The 20,764-nt window shown below is 47.5% G+C and overlaps 1 protein-coding gene across 1 annotated transcript in view; it reads right to left on the bottom strand.

The window, feature by feature from the left end:
- VWA5B1 (von Willebrand factor A domain containing 5B1) overlaps window positions 1–20,764 on the bottom strand; it is a 52,458-nt gene that overhangs the window by 9,307 nt on the left and 22,387 nt on the right. The window contains exons 10-16 of the mRNA XM_086326083.1: window positions 19,727–19,841; window positions 18,099–18,284; window positions 14,760–14,943; window positions 13,584–13,774; window positions 7,516–7,717; window positions 6,769–7,083; window positions 3,144–3,281 (exon numbers count right to left, since the gene is read on the bottom strand). Of these exons, the coding sequence (XP_086182209.1) occupies window positions 3,144–3,281; window positions 6,769–7,083; window positions 7,516–7,717; window positions 13,584–13,774; window positions 14,760–14,943; window positions 18,099–18,284; window positions 19,727–19,841 (1,331 nt within the window). The remainder of the gene's footprint in view (window positions 1–3,143; window positions 3,282–6,768; window positions 7,084–7,515; window positions 7,718–13,583; window positions 13,775–14,759; window positions 14,944–18,098; window positions 18,285–19,726; window positions 19,842–20,764) is intronic.

Here is a 20,764-nt window from a genome sequence, read left to right as displayed (position 1 = left end):
GATGTATACTAGCACCCTGAAGGCTCTGAGAAGTCCTACAGTAAAGAAAGCTTTTGAGCTTTATTTAATCCAGTGGTTGGGAAATGTTTTCCCCCAATCTGGTATTTCCTGTTTTTTTTTTTTTGTGCTGAATGGCCATTAACAGGACATGAAACTGGGGTTCCAGTCTGCTAGAACACACTTTGGGAAGTGTTGATCCAGACCTCAGGGGGCTATGAGACTTCGGTTAAGACACAGGCCTGGTCCCTAAAACTCCCAGACTGTTTTTTCAGCTACAGGGGCTAAAATGATCAGAGACGAGTGGGAAGGGGTGAGCATCATTCAGGGTGACAGTGCCCAGTGGGTGAGAAGACCAGTGGAGTGACAGCTTGGGCAGCTGGTCAGAATCTGAAATCAGAGGAGGTGAGGCAGAGAGAGAGGGAGTGGAATATTGAAAATTTTGGTGCCGTAGATTTTTAGAAAGTAGGGCAGAGGGGCAAGAGGAATGAGAAAAGGCGTATTTTATTTCCAAATACAATTCTGTCAAGAGGTCTGCTTTAAGAAGAAAAAGCTGCTGCAAGGGACAGAAAATGAAATTTAGGAAAGAAAAAGTACATAGAGTTTATAAACCTATGAAAAGTTTTCAACAAAGAAGCTAAAGAAATTCCCCAAAGATACTTTCTTCCCCTCTCAGATTGTAGGTTTAGAAAGATAAACAATTTTCAGTGCTGGCGAGAGTGGCTAACACAGGATAACCTCTGAAGGCAGGGCTAGTTTGATAGCTTACGTTACAACAATTTAAGATGAGTCAGGACTTCCCTGGTGGTTCAGTGGTTAATCCATGCTTCCACCGTAGGGGGCATGGGTTTGATCCCTGGTTGACGGGCCAAAAGATTTTGTTTTTTTTAAAGGGCCAATCTTTTGATATGCAATCTTAATTCTGAATGTCAATTAACCCTGAGGAGATAACCAGACCATGTACAAAGATGTCCTTTGCAGCATAATTTACAATAATCAAAAGGGGGAACAAACAGACGGTTTAATAATAATAGTGTTAGTCGCGCAGTCGTGTCTGACTGTTTGTGACCCCATGGATGGTAGCCCGCCAGGCTCCTCTGTCCATGGAATTCTCCAGGCCAGAATACTGGAGTGGGTTGCCATTCCCTTCTCCAGGGGATCTTCCTGACCCAGGGATCAAACCTGGGGGCTGGTTAAATAGGTTGAGATAAACCTTAAGAGGCAGTGGAGTGGGATCGCAGAGGGTGCAGACTCTGAAACCGGGTCGCTGCGAATTAAAGCCTGACTGCCCTTTGTGCTGCGTGACTGTGGACATGACTCACCCCCTTTGCCTCTGCTTCTGTATCTGTAAAACGAGGGTAATGGTATCTTCTCTGCAGAGCTGTTTGAGGACTAAATGATTTAATATATATAAAGTGCTTGGAACACTGTCTAATTGGCTGTTATGATGATTGCTCCCTGCTGTGTGCTTAGTCATGTCTGACTCTTTGTGACCCCATGGACTGTAGCCCACGAGGCTCCTCTGTCCATGGAATTTCCCAGGCAAGAATACTGGAGTCGATGGATCTTCCTGACCCAAGGATTGAACCCCCGTCTCTTGCATCTCCTGCATTAGCCAACAGCTTCTTTACCACTGGAATTGTTACTATTAAAATGAAAAGTGGAAACATATTTCCCACACCCAGAGTTTGTAAGATATAGCACATATTGATATGATTCAATTCACGCAAAATGATCTATCTTTTGATTTCTCTACATATAGATACTCATAGAAGTCTGGAAGGATGATCACACCAAGGGGGTAATTAGTACTCATTTCGGGATGACTGTCAGTTCCAGTCACTTTTACGTGCTTAATGTCTTCCTATATTTTAATTTATTTTCCATTGAAGTGTAGTTGGTTTACAATGTTGTGCTAGTTTCAGGTATGCAGCAAAGTGATTCAGTTATACACATTGTATCTATTGCATTTAGGTTATTACAACGTATTGAGTATAGTTCCCTATGCTATACAGTAGGTCCTTACTGTTCACCTATTTTATATACAGTAGTGTGTATCTCTGAGAAGGAAATGGCACCCCACTCCAGTACTCTTGCCTGGAAAATCCCGTGGATGGAGGAGCCTGGTAGGCTGCAGTCCATGGGGTCGCTAAGAGTCGGACACGACTGAGCGACTTCACTTTCACTTTTCACTTTGATGCATTGGAGAAGGAAATGGCAACCCACTCCAGTGTTCTTGCCTGGAGAATCCCAGGGACGGGGGAGCCTGGTGGGCTACCGTCTATGGGGTCGCACAGAGTCAGACACGACTGAAATGACTTAGCATAGCATAGCATAGCATAGTGTGTATCTCTGAGAAGGCAATGGCACCCCACTCCAGTACTCTTGCCTGGAAAATCCCGTGGATGGAGGAGCCTGGTAGGCTGCAGTCCATGGGGTCGCTAAGAGTCGGGCACGACTGAGTGACTTCACTTTGACTTTTCACTTTCATGCATTGGAGAAGGAAATGACAACCCGCTCCAGTGTTTTTGCCTGGAAAATCCCATGGACCGAGGAGCCTAGTGGGCTGCCTGCCGTCTATGGGGTCGCACAGAGTTGGACACGACTGAAGCGACTTAGCAGCAGCAGCAGCAGCAATGTGTATCTGTTAATCCTCAACTCCTAATTTATCCTTCCCCCACTTCCCTCTTTGATAACCACAAGTTTGTTTTCTCTGTCTGTGGGTCTGTTTCTGTTTTGAAAGTAAGTTCATATGTATCATTTTTTTGTAGATTCTACATATAAGTGACAGCCTATGAAATATTTGCCTTTCTCTGTCTGGCTTACTTCACTTAGTATGATCACCTCGAGGTCCATCTGCATCTTTCAATATTTTAGAATTTTCTACAGTGACACATGCCAAATGGAAATAGGACAATAAAGTCAAATTCATTTAGTAGGAAAAAAGGGAGCAGGATAGTTTCACAGCCCTCTGCAGAGCAGTAGGCTGGGAGCTCGTGAGCCTCCCACACCCTGGAGGTCAGACCCTCTCTGCCTGGGGCTTTTTCACTTCTAGGCCTTTCTCTGCACCCGTTCCCACCGGTCTAGGCTCCTTTGCACCCCAGACCCCCCTCCGGCCCACTGGGAGGACCCTGCCTCTGCCTTACCGGAGTTGGGGTATCCCACCACGGTGGGCAGGTAACGGCTCTTGTTTATGTCCACGGGCACAAAGGCTGTGTACTTGCTGATGACGTTGCAGGCCTTGCTGGTGTGCACGGCATTCACCTGGTAGCGGCGGCTGGACCCTGCAGAGGGAGGAGCCGAGGGCACTGTGCGGACTCGGAAAGTCCTACCTCCACAGGTGCTAAAAGGAGGGCCAGGTCAGTGGCCCCATCTTCAGAATTCAATCAGGCCTTACAGTTAAGGGGTTACCAACTTGCCATTCAGATCAGATCAGATCAGTCACTCAGTCGTGTCCGACTCTTTGCGACCCCATGAATCGCAGCACACCAGGCCTCCCTGTCCATCACCAACTCCCGCAGTTCACTCAGACTCACGTGCATCGAGTCAGTGATGCCATCCAGCCATCTCATCCTCTGTTGTCCCCTTCTCCTCCTGCCCCCAATCCCTCCCAGCATCAGAGTCTTTTCCAATGAGACAACTCTTCGCATGAGGTGGCCAAAGTACTGGAGTTTCAGCTTTAGCATCATTCCTTCCAAAGAAATCCCAGGGCTGATCTCCTTCAGAATGGACTGGTTGGATCTCCTTGCAGTCCAAGGGACTCTCAAGAGTCTTCTCCAACACCACAGTTCAAAAGCATCAATTCTTTGGCGCTCAGCCTTCTTCACAGTCCAACTCTCACATCCATACATGACCACTGGAAAAACCATAGCCTTGACTAGATGAACGTTTGTTGGCAAAGTAATGTCTCTGCTTGCCATTAAGGATGTTAAAAAAAATAAACTCTCAAAATTATTAAAAACTCCACCATCATTTCATAAAATAAGGCTATTTTAATGTAAAAGAGGTAAGATAGCTAATAAAAATGACAGTTACTTTCCTTAAATAACTTTAGTGTTATTAAAAAAACCCAAATCTCTGTGTTGGCAGTATTTTCTATTTTCATTTTGCAGCTGTGTGCTGAGAATCTTTCTGCAGGTCTCCTGGCTGCATGGGGACCATAGATCCGCCTCATGGAGACAAACCAGAAAGGGGGAGTGGGGCACACAGGGTCACACAGCAACTTAGGAATGGACCTGAGATCAGGACACAGGATGGCCTGACCCCAAAGTCCAGACTCTTCCTACTGAACAGGTGAGGAGGCTTCTTGGCATGAATGATGGACAAATGTCCTGTAAACCATAAGGAAAAGTGCTCATGGGAAGAAAAAAATAACATATACAAAACTACAAATAATATAAAACAAAAACCATGTAGTATTATTATATAAATAAGGCATAAATTATAACAAACAATAGAACTATTCTCGATGTATATCCGTATCTGTTCTCCAAATATGCTTCATCAAGAGCTCACCGATCACTTTCTTGAAAGTTTGCCCCAGTTCCTGGAGTAAATGAGCCTCCCCACCATCCCTGTTACACAATTGCTTGAATTCCTAAGTTTCTTCTTAATAGCATTAGGACAAATGCACTCAATTAATGGTGTGCAGCCATGAAATTAAAAGATGTTTACTCCTTGAAAGAAAAGTTATGACCAACCTAGATAGCATATTGAAAAGCAGAGACATTACTTTGCCAACAAAGGTCCGTCTAGTTAAGGCGATGGTTTTTCCAGTGGTCATGTATGGCTGTGAGAGTTGGACTGTAAAGAAAGCTGAGCGCCAAAGAATTGATGCTTTTGAACTGTGGTGCTGGAGAAGAGTCCCTTGGACTGCAAGGAGATCCAACCAGTCCATTCTGAAGGAGATCAGCCCTGGGATTTCTTTGGAAGGAATGATGCTAAAGCTGAAACTCCAGTACTTTGGCCACCTCATGCGAATAGTTGACTCATTGGAAAAGCCTCTGATGCTGGGAGGGATTGGGGGCAGGATGAGGATGAGATGGCTGGATGGCATCACTGACTCGATGGACGTGAGTCTGAGTGAACTGCGGGAGTTGGTGATGGACAGGGAGGCCTGGTGTGCTGCGATTCATGGGGTTGCAAAGAGTCGGACACGACTGAGCGACTGAACTGAACTGAACTGATAATTATTTGATTTATATTGGTTGGCCCCCCAGCTAGTCTGTGTCAAGCACTCATAAGTAAGGACGGGGATGACGGTGGTCACTATGCTGTTCAGCCTGACCCCCAGCTGATCCGTACTCAATAAATGGCCTTGAAAGGTGACGGGTGGACCGATTAGACCTAGAGGGTTCTGTGGGAGGAGAGGTGTGGTCCAAGAGGAGCTAGGGAGGTGGAATAGGGTGGTCCTCATGGTACTGTCTCCAGAGTCCGACAGTCCAGTTCAGTTCAGTTCAGTCGCTCAGTCGTGTCCAACTCTTTGCGACCGCATGGACTGCAACATGCCAGGCCTCCCTGTTCATCACCAACTCCTGGAGCTTACTCAAACTCATGTGCATATAGTCAGTGGTGCCATCCAACCATCTCATCCTCTGTCATCCCCTTCTCCTTCTGCCTTCAATCTTTCCCAGCATCAGGGTCTTTTCCAATGGGTCAGTGCTTCACATCAGGTGGCTAAAGGACTGGAGTTTCAGCTTTAGCATCAGTCCTTTCAATGAATATTCAGGACTGATTTCCCTTAGGATGGACTGGTTGGATCTTGCAGTCCAAGGGACTCTCAAGAGTTTTCTCCAACACCACGGTTCAAAAGCATCAATTCTTCAGCACTCAGCTTTCTTTATGGTCCAAGTTTCACATCCATACATGACTACTGGGAAAACCATAGCTTTGACTGCTGCTGTTGCTGCTGCTAAGTCGCTTCAATCATGTCTGACTCTGTGCCACCCCATAGACGGCAGCCCACCAGGCTCTTCGGTCCCTGGGATTCTCCAGGCAAGAATACTGGAGTAGGTTGCCATTTCCTTCTCCATAGCTTCAACTAGATGGACCTTTGTTGGCAAAGTAATGTCTCTGCTTTTTAATATGCTGTCTAGGTTGGTCATAACTTTTCTTTCAGGGAGCAAGCGTCTTTTTATTTCATGGATGCAGTCACCATCTGCAGTGATTTTGGAGCCCAAGAAAATAAAGTCTGCTACTGTTTCCCCATCTATTTGCCATGAAGTGATGGGACGGGAGGCCATGATCTTAATTTTCTGAATGTTGAGTTTTAAGCCAACTTTTTCACTCTGCTCTTTCACTTTCATCAAGAGGCTCTTTAGTCCTTCACTTTCTGCCATAAGGGTGGTGTCACCTGCATATCTGAGGTTATTGAGGGACCCATAGCAGGGGGGAAGGAGGGAAGAGAGAACAGGTCACCGGGCAGATCAAGCAGGAGGTGGAGCCCTTGGCTGTGTGTGTCGGTGTGTGTGTGTGTGTGTGTGTGTGTGTGTGTTGGGAGGGGGACAGTGGCGGTCAAGGGATGCAACTGGAGGCAGCGATGGGGAAAGGAGGTGGAGCGCTGGGCGGTGGCAGGGCTGCTGAGAGAAGTAAGGGGTGGGGCCGGGAAACAGGGCGGCCCCTGGGGGAGAGGCAAGGGGCGGGACTTATCGGAGGGGCGGGGCCGCTGTGAGGGGCAGGGCTGTGGTGGGGGGCGGGTGCCGCGCGGCTGGGAGGGGTGGTCCTGTGATGAGGGAGTGGGGCCGCGTGGAGGGGCGGGCCCGCTGCGCTCACCTTGCTCAATCTCACCCTCTCGCTCCGCCAGCTGCTCGAAATCCCGGATGATGGCGCGCGCCGCCAGGTGGTGGAAGGTCTCGCTCCACAGGTCGGGCTCTTGCGCGCCGCCCCTCTCGGGGCCGGGAGGCCCCAGTTCGAAGCTCACTTCCCACTGCAAATGCTGGCTGTCCCGCAGGCCCTTGACCACGGCCTTGCCCAGCACGGGGCCTGGGGTGGCGGGCCTGCTGGGGCTGGCCCGCTCCTCAGACTCGGCCAGGGGCTCCCAGTCGGAGGACGTCTCCGTCGCGAAGGCAGAGGGGTGATGGGACGGCTCTGCGGGCGGAGGAACAAGCAGGCTGAGAGCTGAGCTGCAGGACAGAGGGCCCACTCCCAGGGGACATTACATACCTCCCCGGGATGCAGACACTAGGCAAGGACAGTCCCGCCTCGGTCCTCCCGCCCCAGGGAACCCACAATGTTCCTTAGGAGAACAGGGGTAGCACGGGCTTGTCCCCAAGAGTAGGGCAGACCCCCCTCCCCGGAAGTCAGTACCTGAGGGGGCCAGAGAGTGGGGAGCACTCTGCGGGGAGGACATCTGGGACCCTCGCAGGTAGCCCAAAGACCAGGTTGATTGGGAAGGAGGGGTTGGTGAGGTCCCTGGCAGGGATGGGCCATATCAGACACCGCCCCACCTCCCCCAGGATGGGCTCCAGCTTAGGATTCCTCCGTGTCCCCAATCAGATCTTGGACCCTGTGGACACTTACCCAGGTCCCCAGGGCTGCGGCTCTCTGAGGAAGGCTTCAAATTGGACCCAAGATCCAACTCTTTCATGGGGCTCCAGGCCTGGGTCTCCTGGTTGGAGGGCAGGAAGGGCTGGCAGCCTTGGGGCAGCAGAGAGGGCCTGCGGGCCCCTGGACCCCGGAGTTTGGGACCCTGGCTCAGGTCCGGGCCACCGTTCAGCAAGGGCTAAGAACGCAAGAGGAAGAGGAGAAAGCTGAGCTCCTGGTGGTGGGCCCCCTCCCCTCTGCCCCCAGCCACAGCTCTTTCCCTGGCACATCACAGCTCCTCCCTGGTACTGCCCCCATAGCGCCCAAGGACATGTGACCTGCTTTCCACTACCCATGAGAAACATCGACACAAATAATCCCAAATCGTGGATAAAGTCCAAACCACAGAAAACCATGGGAAAATCATGTACCATGGATAATATTCTAAACCCACTTTTTTTGTTTGTTTGTTTTGTTTTTGGCCGTAAAGTTTAAAACTTTGTGTGTGTGGTTATAATTATCAACCTTTCCCCTTATGTCTTCCCATTTGTCATGCTAAAAAGTCTTTCCGAATAGGAAAAAAAAATTCTAGAATTTTTGTGATTCTGTTTTTGTTTAAATCTTTGATTCACACAAAAACAAAAATTATTTTGGTGTGAGGAAATAGAAAAGCCTTTTCTTTGATTTTCCGAATAGTACAAATGTCATCACCGTTTACCGATGACAGTTCATTCATCGAGTCCCTGCAGTTTATCAGTTCTCCATCTCTATCCTAACAAAGCTGTCATGAACATTTGGTTTTATTTCTGGACTTCTGTTTTGTGGATTTAATCTGTCCAATGCTAGTACAAAACACTTCAAAAGGCAAGAAGTCAACTGGGAAATGTATTTGCAGCATGCATGACAAACATCATTTTCAACAAAATGCTTTTATGAGAAAAGTATTATATAAGCCTGTGAAAAAATGCTCAGTCTCAGGAGCATATTCTAAATTGAAATAAGTTATGATTTTTCCATCTATGGATTAGCAAATATTTAAATGTTTGATGACACCCTTGTTGCCAAGGAGGAGACAGGGGTTCTCATGGACTGTTGATGGGCCACTGCGCTGAAGCACTCCTGCGGGAGAACGATTTAGCAATGTGCCATCTGTCAGCATTGAAAATGCACAAGCTCCTTTGACCCAGTGATTCCACTTTTAGGAATTGAATTCTGTGGCAACACACAAGGATGAAAATATCCATGTGCATGTGCTGTATATTTGTTGTGGGACTGTTTGAGAAAGTGAAAATCTGGAAACTTTCTAAAAGGCCATTGATAGGGGATAGTGTATACATCATGGTGGTTGTAGTTCAGTCGCTAAGTTATGCTGGACTCTTGTGACCCCGTGGACTGTAGCCCACCAGGCTCCTCTGTCTGTGAGGTTTCCCAGGCAAGAATACTGGAGTGGGTTGCCATTTCCTCCTCTAGGAAATCTCTCCAACCCAGGGACTGACCCTGAGCCTCCTACATTGCAGGCAGATTCTTTACCACTGAGTCACCTAGAAAGCCAAAATATGTTATGGTACCTCTATGCAGTGGAGCATCACACAACGATGAAATGAAAGTCGTGGGTTTTTTCCACACCAAGACACGAAGATATCCAAGATAAAATGTATATTTTAAAAAATTTCAGCTGTTCCATATTTTGATTGTGGAGAGAGTTACATGACTATATGTATTTGTCAAAACTCAGAGAGATGTTCACCAAACAGAGTAATTTTTACTGGATATAAGAAGTGAATTAAAAAGACATTTAAAAAGTAAATTGGAGACCAGTTTGTATATGTGATTATTCAAAACATATACGTGTGTTGCATATGTGTGTTTTTGAGTGTGTGTAGTATTTTTGGAAGGAAATGGCCCAAACCAAGTGGGCACAAGGCACAAGAGAGGGGTACTTTGACTTTATATTCAACCGAACTGTTTGAGGGTTTTTCTTTATTGAGAACACTAGTATGCAGGTCAGGAAGCAACAGTTAGAACTGGACATGGAACAACAGACTGGTTCCAAATAGGAAAAGGAGTATGTCAAGGCTGTATATTGTCACCCTGCTTATTTAACTTATATGCAGAGTACATCATGAGAAACGCTGGACTGGAAGAAACACAAGCTGGAATCAAGATTGCTGGGAGAAATATCAGTCACCTCAGATATGCAGATGACTCCACCCTTATGGCAGAAAGAGAAGAGGAACTCAAAAGCCTCTTGATGAAAGTGAAAGTGGAGAGTGAAAAAGTTGGCTTAAAGCTCAACATTCAGAAAACAAAGATCATGGCATCTGGTCCCATCACTTCATGGGAAATAGATGGGGAAACAGTGGAAACAGTGTCAGACTTTATTTTGGGGGGCTCTAAAATCACTGCAGATGGTTACTGCAGCTATGAAATTAAAAGACACTTACTCCTTGGAAGGAAAGTTATGACCAACCTAGATCAGATCAGCTCAGATCAGATCAGTCACTCAGTCGTGTCTGACTCTTTGTGACCCCATGAATCGCAGCATGCCAGGCCTCCCTGTCCATCACCAACTCCCAGAGTTCACTCAGACTCACGTCCATCGAGTCAGTGATGCCATCCAGCCATCTCATCCTCTGTCGTCCCCTTCTCCTCCTGCCCCCAATCCCTCCCAGCATCAGAGTCTTTTCCAATGAGACAACTCTTCGCATGAGGTGGCCAAAGTACTGGAGTTTCAGCTTTAGCATCATTCCTTCCAAAGAAATCTCAGGGCTGATCTCCTTCAGAATGGACTGGTTGGATCTCCTTGCAGTCCAAGGGACTCTCAAGAGTCTTCTCCAACACCACAGTTCAAAAGCATCAATTCTTCAGTGCTCAGCCTTCTTCACAGTCCAACTCTCACATCCATACATGACCACAGGAAAAACCATAGCCTTGACTAGACAAAGCAGAGACATTACTTTGCCAACAAAGGTCCATCTAGTCAAGACTATGGTTTTTCCTGTGGTCATGTATGGATGTGAGAGTTGGACTGCGAAGAAGGCTGAGCACTGAAGAATTGATGCTTTTGAAGTGTGGTGTTGGAGAAGACTCTTGAGAGTCCCTTGGACTGCAAGGAGATCCAACCAGTCCATTCTGAAGGAGATCAGCCCTGGGATTTCTTTGGAAGGAATGATGCTAAAGCTGAAACTCCAGTACTTTGGCCACCTCATGCGAAGAGTTGTCTCATTGGAAAAGACTCTGATGCTGGGAGGGATTGGGGGCAGGAGGAGAAGGGGACGACAGAGGATGAGATGGCTGGATGGCATCACTGACTCGATGGACGTGAGTCTCAGTGAACTCTGGGAGTTGGTGATGGACAGGGAGGCCTGGCATGCTGCGATTCATGGGGTCGCAAAGAGTTGGACATGACTGAGCGACTGAACTGAACTGAAGTATGTATTACTTTTGTAATTAAAGAATATTAAATTAGTTAAAAATAAAAGTTGTACCTCTGGGAACATGTACACCTGCCTGGAAGGAGGAGGGTGTAGGGGAACAAAGACACTTGGGTGTAACAGAGAGAAACTGCCCCTTAGTTTTTAGACTAATGGTTAACTACAGAGTCTTTCTCATCTCTATCAAATATTTACTGGAAAGAGGACTGTACTTCTCCAGTAGAGGGGGCTTCTTGGGGGCAGGGGTTAGAGATGGCCTTCCTGTTTCCTCTGGGCCTGAGGTCCTGGGGATGATACAAGGGTCTGGGAGATGAAAGAGACTGGTCCCTTTTAGGATGGCCTCAGTGGGAACTGGTACCCAGACAAGGCTGCTGAGTCCCGGGAGGTCCTTAACCCCTTTATTGCCACAAGAGACTGGGAGTCCCCTCACTCCTGCTCCACGATCACCACCACACTGAAAAACAGAGACTCCTACAGGTTCCACAGCAACAAATTAGTCTAAGACTCAGCCCTTCACCCATCCACAGGCTGCAGGGAGTGTGTACGTGTGTGTGTGTGCATACATATGCATTCGTGTAAGGATACTGGGAATTATCACGTTGTGGAAGAAATCAAGAAGGGGATAGGGAACAGTAAACAAAGATGGGTCAGAAGTGAGCAGGAGAGAAGCCAAACTGTCCAGAGCTCTCACCAAGCAGAACTGTGTGTAAAGGATACCATTTCACCCAACAGTCTCACCACGGGGCATATACCCTGAGAAAACCACAACTTAAAAAGACACATGTACCCCAACCTTCACTGCAACACCATTTGCAATAGCTAGGACATGGAAGCAATCTAGATGTCCATTGACAGGTGAATGGATAAAGAACTGTGTTACATATACAAAATGGAATATTACTCAGCTGTAAAGAGGAATACATTTGAGTCAGTTCTAATGAGGTGGATGAACCTAGAACCTATTATACACAGTGAAGTAAGTCAGAAAGAGAAAAACAAATGTTACATATTAACGTGTGTGTATATGGAATCTAGAAAGATGGTACTGATAAACTTATTTGCAGGGTAGCAATGGAAACGCAGATGTAGAGAACAGACTTGTTGACACAGGCAGGGAAGGAGAGAGAGGGATGAGTGGAGAGAGTAGCCTGGAAACGTACTCACTACCGCATGTCAAATAGAAGCCAGTGGGAATTTGCTGGGTGACTCAGGGAGCTCAAACCAGTGCTCTATGACAGACTAGAGGGGTAGGCTGGGCTGAGAAGTGGGAGAGAGGCTCGCGAGGGAGGGACATACGTTTACCTACGGCTGACTCGTGTTGGTGCGCCAGAGAGACAGACACAACATTGCAAAGCAATTGCCCTTCAGTTACAAACAAATGCATTAAAAAAGGAAACCAAAAAATAAAGGACAGCTACTGTGTGCCAGGCGCTGCACTAGCTACTTTATCTCTTATCAGCAGATGCTGCAAGAGTCTTCTACCTATGGTTGGCTCCCAGTAAACATCTGTTGGTGACTCTTAGTCCAGTCGTCTGACAAGCTAGTCTCTCCTTTGCAGAGATGAAAAGGTGGGACTCAGAGAGGTTAGGCAACGTCTGTCTGACTCCAAAGTCAGTGTCTTCTAACCACATCGAATGGTTCCTGGCTAAGCACAGAGAAGCACCTTCAGGGACAAGGTGGCAGTGTTTCCATCGCTGGGGAGTGCAGAGAGCTTATGTATATGTGCAGATAGGGGAGGATGGGGTTATTGGGGGGAATGGGAGGATGAAAGGCTACTTTTATGGAACCACAGACTCACAATGACAATGCTATGCAAAGCCCATTTGTAAGAAAATGGGCTGAGGCATACAGATCATAGCAAACATCCATCTGGGTTACCACGGTGTTTCTCAAACCCGGTGATTTTGCTGCCCTGCCCTGGGGACAGTTGGCAGTGTCTGCAGACATGTTTGGTTGTCCCAGCTGGGGATGGTAGTGTTACTGGCAACCAGTGGATAGATGCCAAGGAAGCTGCCCAACATTCTACAGTACATTGGACAGCCCCACAACCAAGAGTTACTGCTTCAATAGTGTGGGGGCTGAGGAACCCTAGTCGAGCTGGACACTGGATAATTGGTCCTGCTGTGCCTCTGACTCTGAGATGATCTCTGCCCCAGATGAATGTACAACCCTTGAGGTTTGCAGAGGGTGCAGAAAGGGATGAAGAGGGGAAAGCAAGGGCTTTGCAGGCAAAAGGTCCTGGGTTGCAATCCCCTGACTGGCTGAGTGACCCTAGGTAAGTCACTTTACCTCTGTGACCCTCACTTTCCACACCTGTACAGAGTGGGGGTGGCTAGCTCCTACATTCCCTCCTTTCCAAGGGGTACTGTAAAATCAAATGAGAGTGCAAATGCGGTACTGTTTGACAACTGGGAAGTTCTATGAGAAGAGAATATGTGATGTCGTTGACCGGTGAGTACCATTATTAGGAAGGTGTCAATTGGAGGTCAGGTAGGTAAAGATTTGGAAACAGGAGGAAGTGACTCATGTTGGTGTAAATTGCAGTCAAGCTCCATCCTTCTGACTGAAGCAGGAGACACAGCTCCTCCCATCTATGGTGAGCCCTAACTCCAAAATTCCCTGCTAGGGTACCTGCAAATCAATCTGCCACCAAGGAGCATCCAGGCTGGTCTGGTTGGTGAGGTCCTGCAGCTTGGTTTTCCGCAGCAGGTATCTCCTGGTAGCCGTTGTGGGGTCACTGGCTATGAGGGTCCTTGGGGTGGGCTTATGGTTGGTGATCTGGTTGGTGCTATATGCCCGCCGTCGCTGGGAGAGGTCTAGACCTGGGCAGGAGTGGTGACAGAGAAGCAAGCCATCAGGGTGGAGAAAGAGAGAGTGGCTTATAGACCCCTTGCCTGCTTGGATGCTTCTTGAGGTTTCTACTGCTTACCTAATGGGTTGGGAAGATCCCTTGGAGAAGGGAAATGCTACCCCTCCTGTATTCTGGCCTAGAGAATTCCATGGACTGTATAGTCAATGGGGTTGCAAAGAGTTGGACACGTCTGAGTGACTTTCATGTTCACTTACCTACTGAAACATAGGCGGGTGTCTCACCTCACCTGGCATCCAAAGCCTTGCCTAACCCAGCTCTAAACTATCTGCCCAGCCACTCTTTCTACTCCTTTTCCAGGCATCTGTGCTCCAAACATACTGGCCGTGTGTGTGTTCTCTAGCCACAACACCTCGACGTCTTAGCTCAGGCAGTCCCTGCTGCCTGGAATCTCCTCTCCCCACTTCTAAGAACTGGTGCCCTCTTTATGTCTTTGCTAATATCCTCTGCCAGATGTCCTTTTCCCTGGGATTCCTACAGTTTGTTAAGCTTTCCTATGGTCCTTGTCACTCTGCTTTCTAACAGAATTAAGGACAATTGTGTCTTTCTCAAAGTCGGAAGGCTTCTGAGGGACAGGTGCCACGTTTGAGCCATCTTTGCTTCCCATTCTGTGCTCAGGACCTAGCCTTAGTAGGTGACCAGTAAATACCCTACGGATGGAAACTAACGTCATAAAGAAGTTTTGGAGGAAGATGGATACAGACTCTTTATCTGTGCTCTACCTCTTTCAGGTTCCATGAGCTTAGTCAGCTGAGTTGCTAAAATTCTCCAAGTTTCGGTTTCCTCATTTGTAAAGTGGATGTAATAGTAACCCGCCTCTGCAGCTGCTAACCATTCACTGAGATTGTTAATAAGTACTTAGCACATAGTAGGTACTCAGTAAAAATGTAGCAGTCATGGCTTCCCTGAAGCTGAAGTACAAACAGCAGCCAACTAACCGGGATTGGGGGTGGTGTCTCCGCTGGACGGCTGGGCGTCTTTGGCCTGTCTCGGGTTGAACGGTGCCCCCACGCTCCTGACACAGTCCCCGCTGTCTGGGTTGGGCTCCTCATCCTGTGAGTGGTAGAAGACAGAGCTGCCGGACTCCTGAGAGTGCAGCATGCTGTATCGTCTTCTCTTGTCCTGGAGGGAGGGAGAGAAAAGAGGACTTAGAGTGAAGCTAGGTGTCAAGAAGGACATCCAAAGGGCAGCAAGGGGTGTGAGAGGAGATGGTGGAGGCTCCACCTTTGAAGAACCAGAATAATAGGCAACGGTTTTGCTTGCTCGGGGAATTTAGGCAGACTGCTGTTTAAGGGCGGAGAAGGCAATGGCACCCCACTCCAGTACTCTTGCCTGGAAAATCCCATGGATGGAGGAGCCTGGTAGGCTGTAGTCCATGGGGTCGCTAAGAGTAGGACATCACTGAGCGACTTCCCTTTCACTTTTCACTTTCATGCACTGGAGAAGGCAATGGCAACCCACTCCAGTGTTCTTGCCTGGAGAATCCCAGGGACAGGGGAGCCTGGTGGGCTTTTGTCTATGGGGTTGTACAGAGTCGGACACGACTGAAGCAACTTAGCAGCAGCAGCTGTTTAAGGGATGATGAATGGAAATGGCTTTTCATATCACTTATGCTGTTAATTGGAGATCAGCCCTGGGATTTCTTTTGAAGGAATGATGCTAAAGCTGAAACTCCAGTACTTTGGCCACCTCATGCGAAGAGTTGACTCATTGGAAAAGACTCTGATGCTGGGAGGGATTGGGGGCAGGAGGAGAAGGGGACGACAGAGGATGAGATGGCTGGATGGCATCACTGACTCGATGGACGTGAGTCTGAGTGAACTCTGGGAGTTGGTGATGGACAGGGAGGCCTGGCGTGCTGTGATTCATGGGGTCACAAAGAGTCAGACATGACTGAGCGACTGATCTGATCTAATCTGATGCTGTTAATATTTATAATTATATTCTTTGTTAAATTAAAAGTGTAATTCTAAATGCTATCGCTGTCTCCAAATAGATAAACAAAAACAGCAGTGTGAACTATCTGTTGCCCTCATTCCATTCCCCACGTTATAAACTACAAAAAATATAAAGGTTTTTGTGGCCACCTTGTATTACAAAATTTGGACCATATTACTTACATTTTGTCAGTAGCTTGAATTTCACACTTAAAACATTTTGGAAATCTTTCATATCAACTACTCTTTTAAACATCTGACTGTATGATACTGTACCACCCCTTTTTATAAAGCATTTGCTTTGTGGCCATTTATGTTTTTGCCACCATAAAAAATACTACAATAAATTCTTGGCCATAAATCTATTATATCACTTTTGTTTCTATGTATTTGACTCTTAGGAGGTTTTGCTGGGTTGAATAGTTATATATGTCTAATTTTATTAGTTATTTCTAGAAGGCAATGGCACCCCACTCCAGTACTCTTGCCTGGAAAATCCCATGGATGGAGGAGCCTGGTAGGCTGCAGTCCAAGGGGTCGCTAAGAGTTGGACATGACTGAGTGACTTCCCTTTCACTTTTCACTTTCATGCATTGGAGAAGGAAATGGCAACCCACTCCAGTGTTTTTGCCTGGAGAATCCCAGGGACGGGGGAGCCTGGTGGGCTGCCGTCTCTGGGGTCGCACAGAGTTGGACATGACTGAAGCGACTTAGCAGCAGATTGCCTTTCAGGAGGGTAAGTCATAATCACACTCTTTACCCAACAACTGTTCTAGTAGGAGGAGAAAGCATTGCTCGTCTCATGCGTTAGGACAAAAGAACGGACTTGATAATCCCTGCTGGTAGTAGTAGTCTGGGGATGACCTACTACCTCCCAGGCCTCCAAGAAGGGTCTAGTCTGTGCAAAGTCTTGACCAGCGTTTGGTTTAGCATGTTTTCTCTGCAGTTGAACACCCCACTCTCCAGAATACACTTAATATTACTGACCATGGTTCTTAAGAGATTCCATATCTTTATAACATCTGAAAATTTCAAATGAAATCCTAACTTTTCTTGAAAGATTGGAAATACATTTAACACAAGGTCTACATTCTTCCATGGCAATGCTTTGTTAGACCTGAGTAGGGGCTGACAATTTAGACAGGATGTGTGAATTGATGCTTTTGAACTGTGGTGTTGGAGAAGACTCTTGAGAGTCCCTTGGACGGCAAGGAGATCCAACCAGTCCATCCTAAAGGAGATCAGTTCTGAGTGTTCATTGGCAGGACTGATTTTGAAGCTGCGATTTCAATACTTTGTCCACCTGATATGAAGAGCTCACTCATTTGAAAAGACCCTGATGCTGGGAAAGATTGAAGGCGGGAGGAGAAGGGGACAACAGAGGATGAGATGGTTGGATGGCATCACCGACTCAATGGACATGAGTTTGGGTGAACTCCAGGAGTTGGTGATAGACAGGGAGGCCTGGCGTGCTGTGGTTCTCCGTGTCACAGAGAGTCAGACATGACTGAGCGACTGAGCTGAACGGAGCTGTGTGATCCAGTTTGCTATATTCCTCACCACCACTCATTTCCTCTCTGTCAGGAATGTCTGCCATCCTTCATGATATTTTCCCCTTCAATTTTTATAACAAGTTCATTTCATTCATTTTATACCTGCCCAGTCCCTCTGGGCATTGAGTTTGTGACTCTGGTTTAAAAAGAAAATAAGATGACAAATCCTTTAAAGGGGAGTTGAGAGACTTACTAAAGAGTAAAGAGGGAAGCTAAGTGAGAAAATAGCTTTTGGGCAATCTTCTACATTTTAGCATTTAGGGTTTCACCTCCTTTGAGAAGCTCCTCGCTTTTATCCCACTTATGCCACCACATACAACAGAATTATCCATGTTAAGAAATAAAACACAAATTCTTCTAAGGATATACGGCTGGATTAGAGTGTTTGGGGGAAGGAAACATAAGTGCTGTTCTGAACTGAATTGTTCATCGAATATACCCATAACCTACTTTGGGTCAATTATGTAAAATGTATGTTCTTGGGCCTTAGCCACTAAGTTTTATTCAGTAGACCTGGGTTGGAGCAAGGGCTCTACAGTTTAAACATGTTCCCCAAGTTCTTCAGCTGCAGGGGACCTAGAGAACCGCAGACTGAGATAGTAGCATTTATCCAAGCGGTGTCACCACTTGACTGAATGCCTATGGCCTAACAGCCATACCCCACAGCAGTAAACCCAAATCCAATTGGCTCCTGGCTGCCACAAATAAACAGTCTTTCCAGCCAAGGATGGCCTTGTGGGCAGGGTTCTGGACCCCCACCGACTCCTGGAATTTCTAAAATACTTACAGTTCTAGGATTGGAGATGTATAAAGAGGCATCACAGACAATGCCATACCCCACCAGCCGTTCTCCAGGGAAGAGGGAGCTGGTGCTGACAGGTGAGATCAGGACCTCGGTGGTCTCAGGAAAGACCCACTCCACAGTCACATCACTCAGGACTGGGGCCATAGCCTTCTTCAGGGATTTGACCATCTGTTGGGCAAGGTCAGAACACAGGTTGCAGGGGATGTGTGCGTGGGGATATGCACACGTGAGGAGCATGAAGACCATGTGAGCGTGAGCATGAGGAGGAGTAGCAGACAGGAAGTGACGAGAGACCTTGGGGCGGCCTGTTCAGCGGTGAACATGCATCTGAGCATCTCAGACTCCTAGAATGTCAGAGCTGGAGCAGATCTTTGCTGTCACCTCTAAGCTTAGCATTTTATAAATGAGAAAAACCCAAGACTCAAAGTAGGATTATGATGAGTCAGGGGCATACAGCAAGTTGTGTCAAAACATGGCCCGAATAGTGATTTTGAGCAAGTCAATTTGTCTTCCTGGGCCACAGACCTTCCTGGGCCCTTTTCTGTTAAAGGGAGTTGGTAATTCTCCACTCTCAGTGTAGTTGAGAGGACTACTTGGGATACTGCATTTCAAGTATCTGCCACAAGACAGGTGTTCAATAAATGACAGCTAGTTTAGCACTTAGTGGCTTAGCATCCCCTAGAGTGATTTCCTCAAATGTACTACAAAGGTGGAGAAAAAATTATCTGGGGAGTATGGCAGCCGTAGAGATGCACTTTCAATCTTTCCTTTGAGACAGACTGTACTCTTTTGCTGCAAGGAATGCAGTTAGATGGCAGTCTCCACATGCAATGCCTCATCTTTCAAACCAAGACCGCACAGCTCCCTGGAAGCCCCAAGGCAACAGATGAGCAGTGCCTGGCCTTTCCACCCAACACAGATGACCTAATGGGCAACTCTTGCTCCAGAGATCCCTGGTGGGTTGGTTAAGACCTTGCCAGACCCGCACTGACGTCTGAGGCTCTCCCTGCTCAATTCTGTTTCCCTCCTTCCCTTTCACAAGTGCTGCATCTGCACATGGACTCAAGAGTTTTCCTTCCTGTTTCCTCTTCCCTTCCACAGATTTTAATCCCTCAAGAAACCTCTTGCTCTTCAGCTTTCTTGTTTCTTGTCCCTGGAGGATATGGACCAACACAGAGACTCTCTAAGGGCTGGATTACTTGTGCCAATTATACAGGACATGGAGAGAAGACTAATGGCCTTGATTTCTTCTGGGCCCTTTAGATTCTTCTGAGCCATCATTTATCATCATCAGGAATACGTCCAGAAAGGACCCCAGACACAAGTCATATCCAAGAGGCAGTGATTCCTTTGGCAGCCCCAATCCAACCCACCCAGGATGAATGGAACACATGACCCAGTGGATGGAGACAAGGGCATCTAGTGTCCTGCACTAACTCCAGAAATTGCCCACTCTGTGCCTCCATCTGTGATTCTCCCTGAGGTGCAATGTGGCCTAGTGGAGAGCTCAGATTTGGGGTGAAATCCCAGTTCCACCACTGAGTTGCTGTGTGGCCAGTCTGGGCTTCTGAGGTTCCAGCACCAGAAAAGACTGAGGTCCTTCTGCCTACCTTGGGTTGCAGCCGCTCCCCCTCCTCCAGGAACTCAGCACTGCCCTTGGACACAGTTGCCAACCCTTTCACCAGTCTGTGGCAGACGTTGGGTCCAATTCCAAAGCTATAGCACCTGGGAGAGGAGGAGAAAAGAGACTGGTACTTCCCACCCTCTCTGCTATTTTGTCCCCTGATAGGAAAGGGGCAGATCATGAGCTATCTCAGAGCTGGCCCTGGCTTCAGGCAGAGGGTGAGGGAGAAGGAAGAAGGGCATCCATGGACACTCATTCACACATGGACAGCCCATCACCTCCCACCCCAGTGCAGAGCCAAAGCAGGAAGGGCTTTCTCTTTTGAGGCTACTCTTTGGGACCTGGATGCAAGGTCGTGAGCATCTTATCCTTCCTGAACTGTTGTGAGGAAAAGGCAAACTTTGAAGTCAGCCACACCACCAAAAAAGGTCCATCTAGTCCAGGCTATGGTTTTTCCTGTGGTCATGTATGGATGTGAGAGCTGGACCATAAAGAAAGCTGAGTGCCGAAGAATTGATGCTTTTGAACTGTGGTGTTGGAGAAGACTCTTGAGAGTTCCTTGGACTGCAAGGAGATCCAACCAGTCCATCCTAAAGGAAATCAGTCCTGAATAATCATTGGAAGGACTGATGTTGAAGCTGAAACTCCAGTACTTTGGTCACCTGATGCGAAGAACTGACTCATTTGAAAAGACCCTGATGCTGAGAAAGATTGAAGGCAGGAGGAAAAGGGGATGACAGAGGATTAGATGGTTGGATGGCAATACAGACTCAGTGGACATGAGTTTGAATAAAGTCTGGGAGATGGTGATGGACAGGGTGGCCTGGCCTGCTGCAGTCCATGGGGTCACAAAGAGTTGGACATGACTGAGCAACTGAACTGAACTGAACTGGACACCACCCTGGAAGCAAAGCACTGGAGGAATGTGGGTCCTTGCTTTTCCTTCTGGCGTTTTCCACATTACCCCAGGTCTGGCATCCCCAGCCCAGGGCAGCCCAGAAAAGCCGAGCCCTAGACCTTCAGC

The sequence above is a fragment of the Bos grunniens genome, chromosome 2 (assembly GCF_055505025.1).
Source record: "Bos grunniens cultivar Pamir isolate PY7600 chromosome 2, Bosgru_T2T1.0, whole genome shotgun sequence".
Taxonomy (NCBI): Eukaryota; Metazoa; Chordata; class Mammalia; order Artiodactyla; family Bovidae; genus Bos; species Bos grunniens.
Note: the sequence above shows the minus strand (reverse complement) of the source record. Positions and strands in the feature narration are given on the sequence as shown.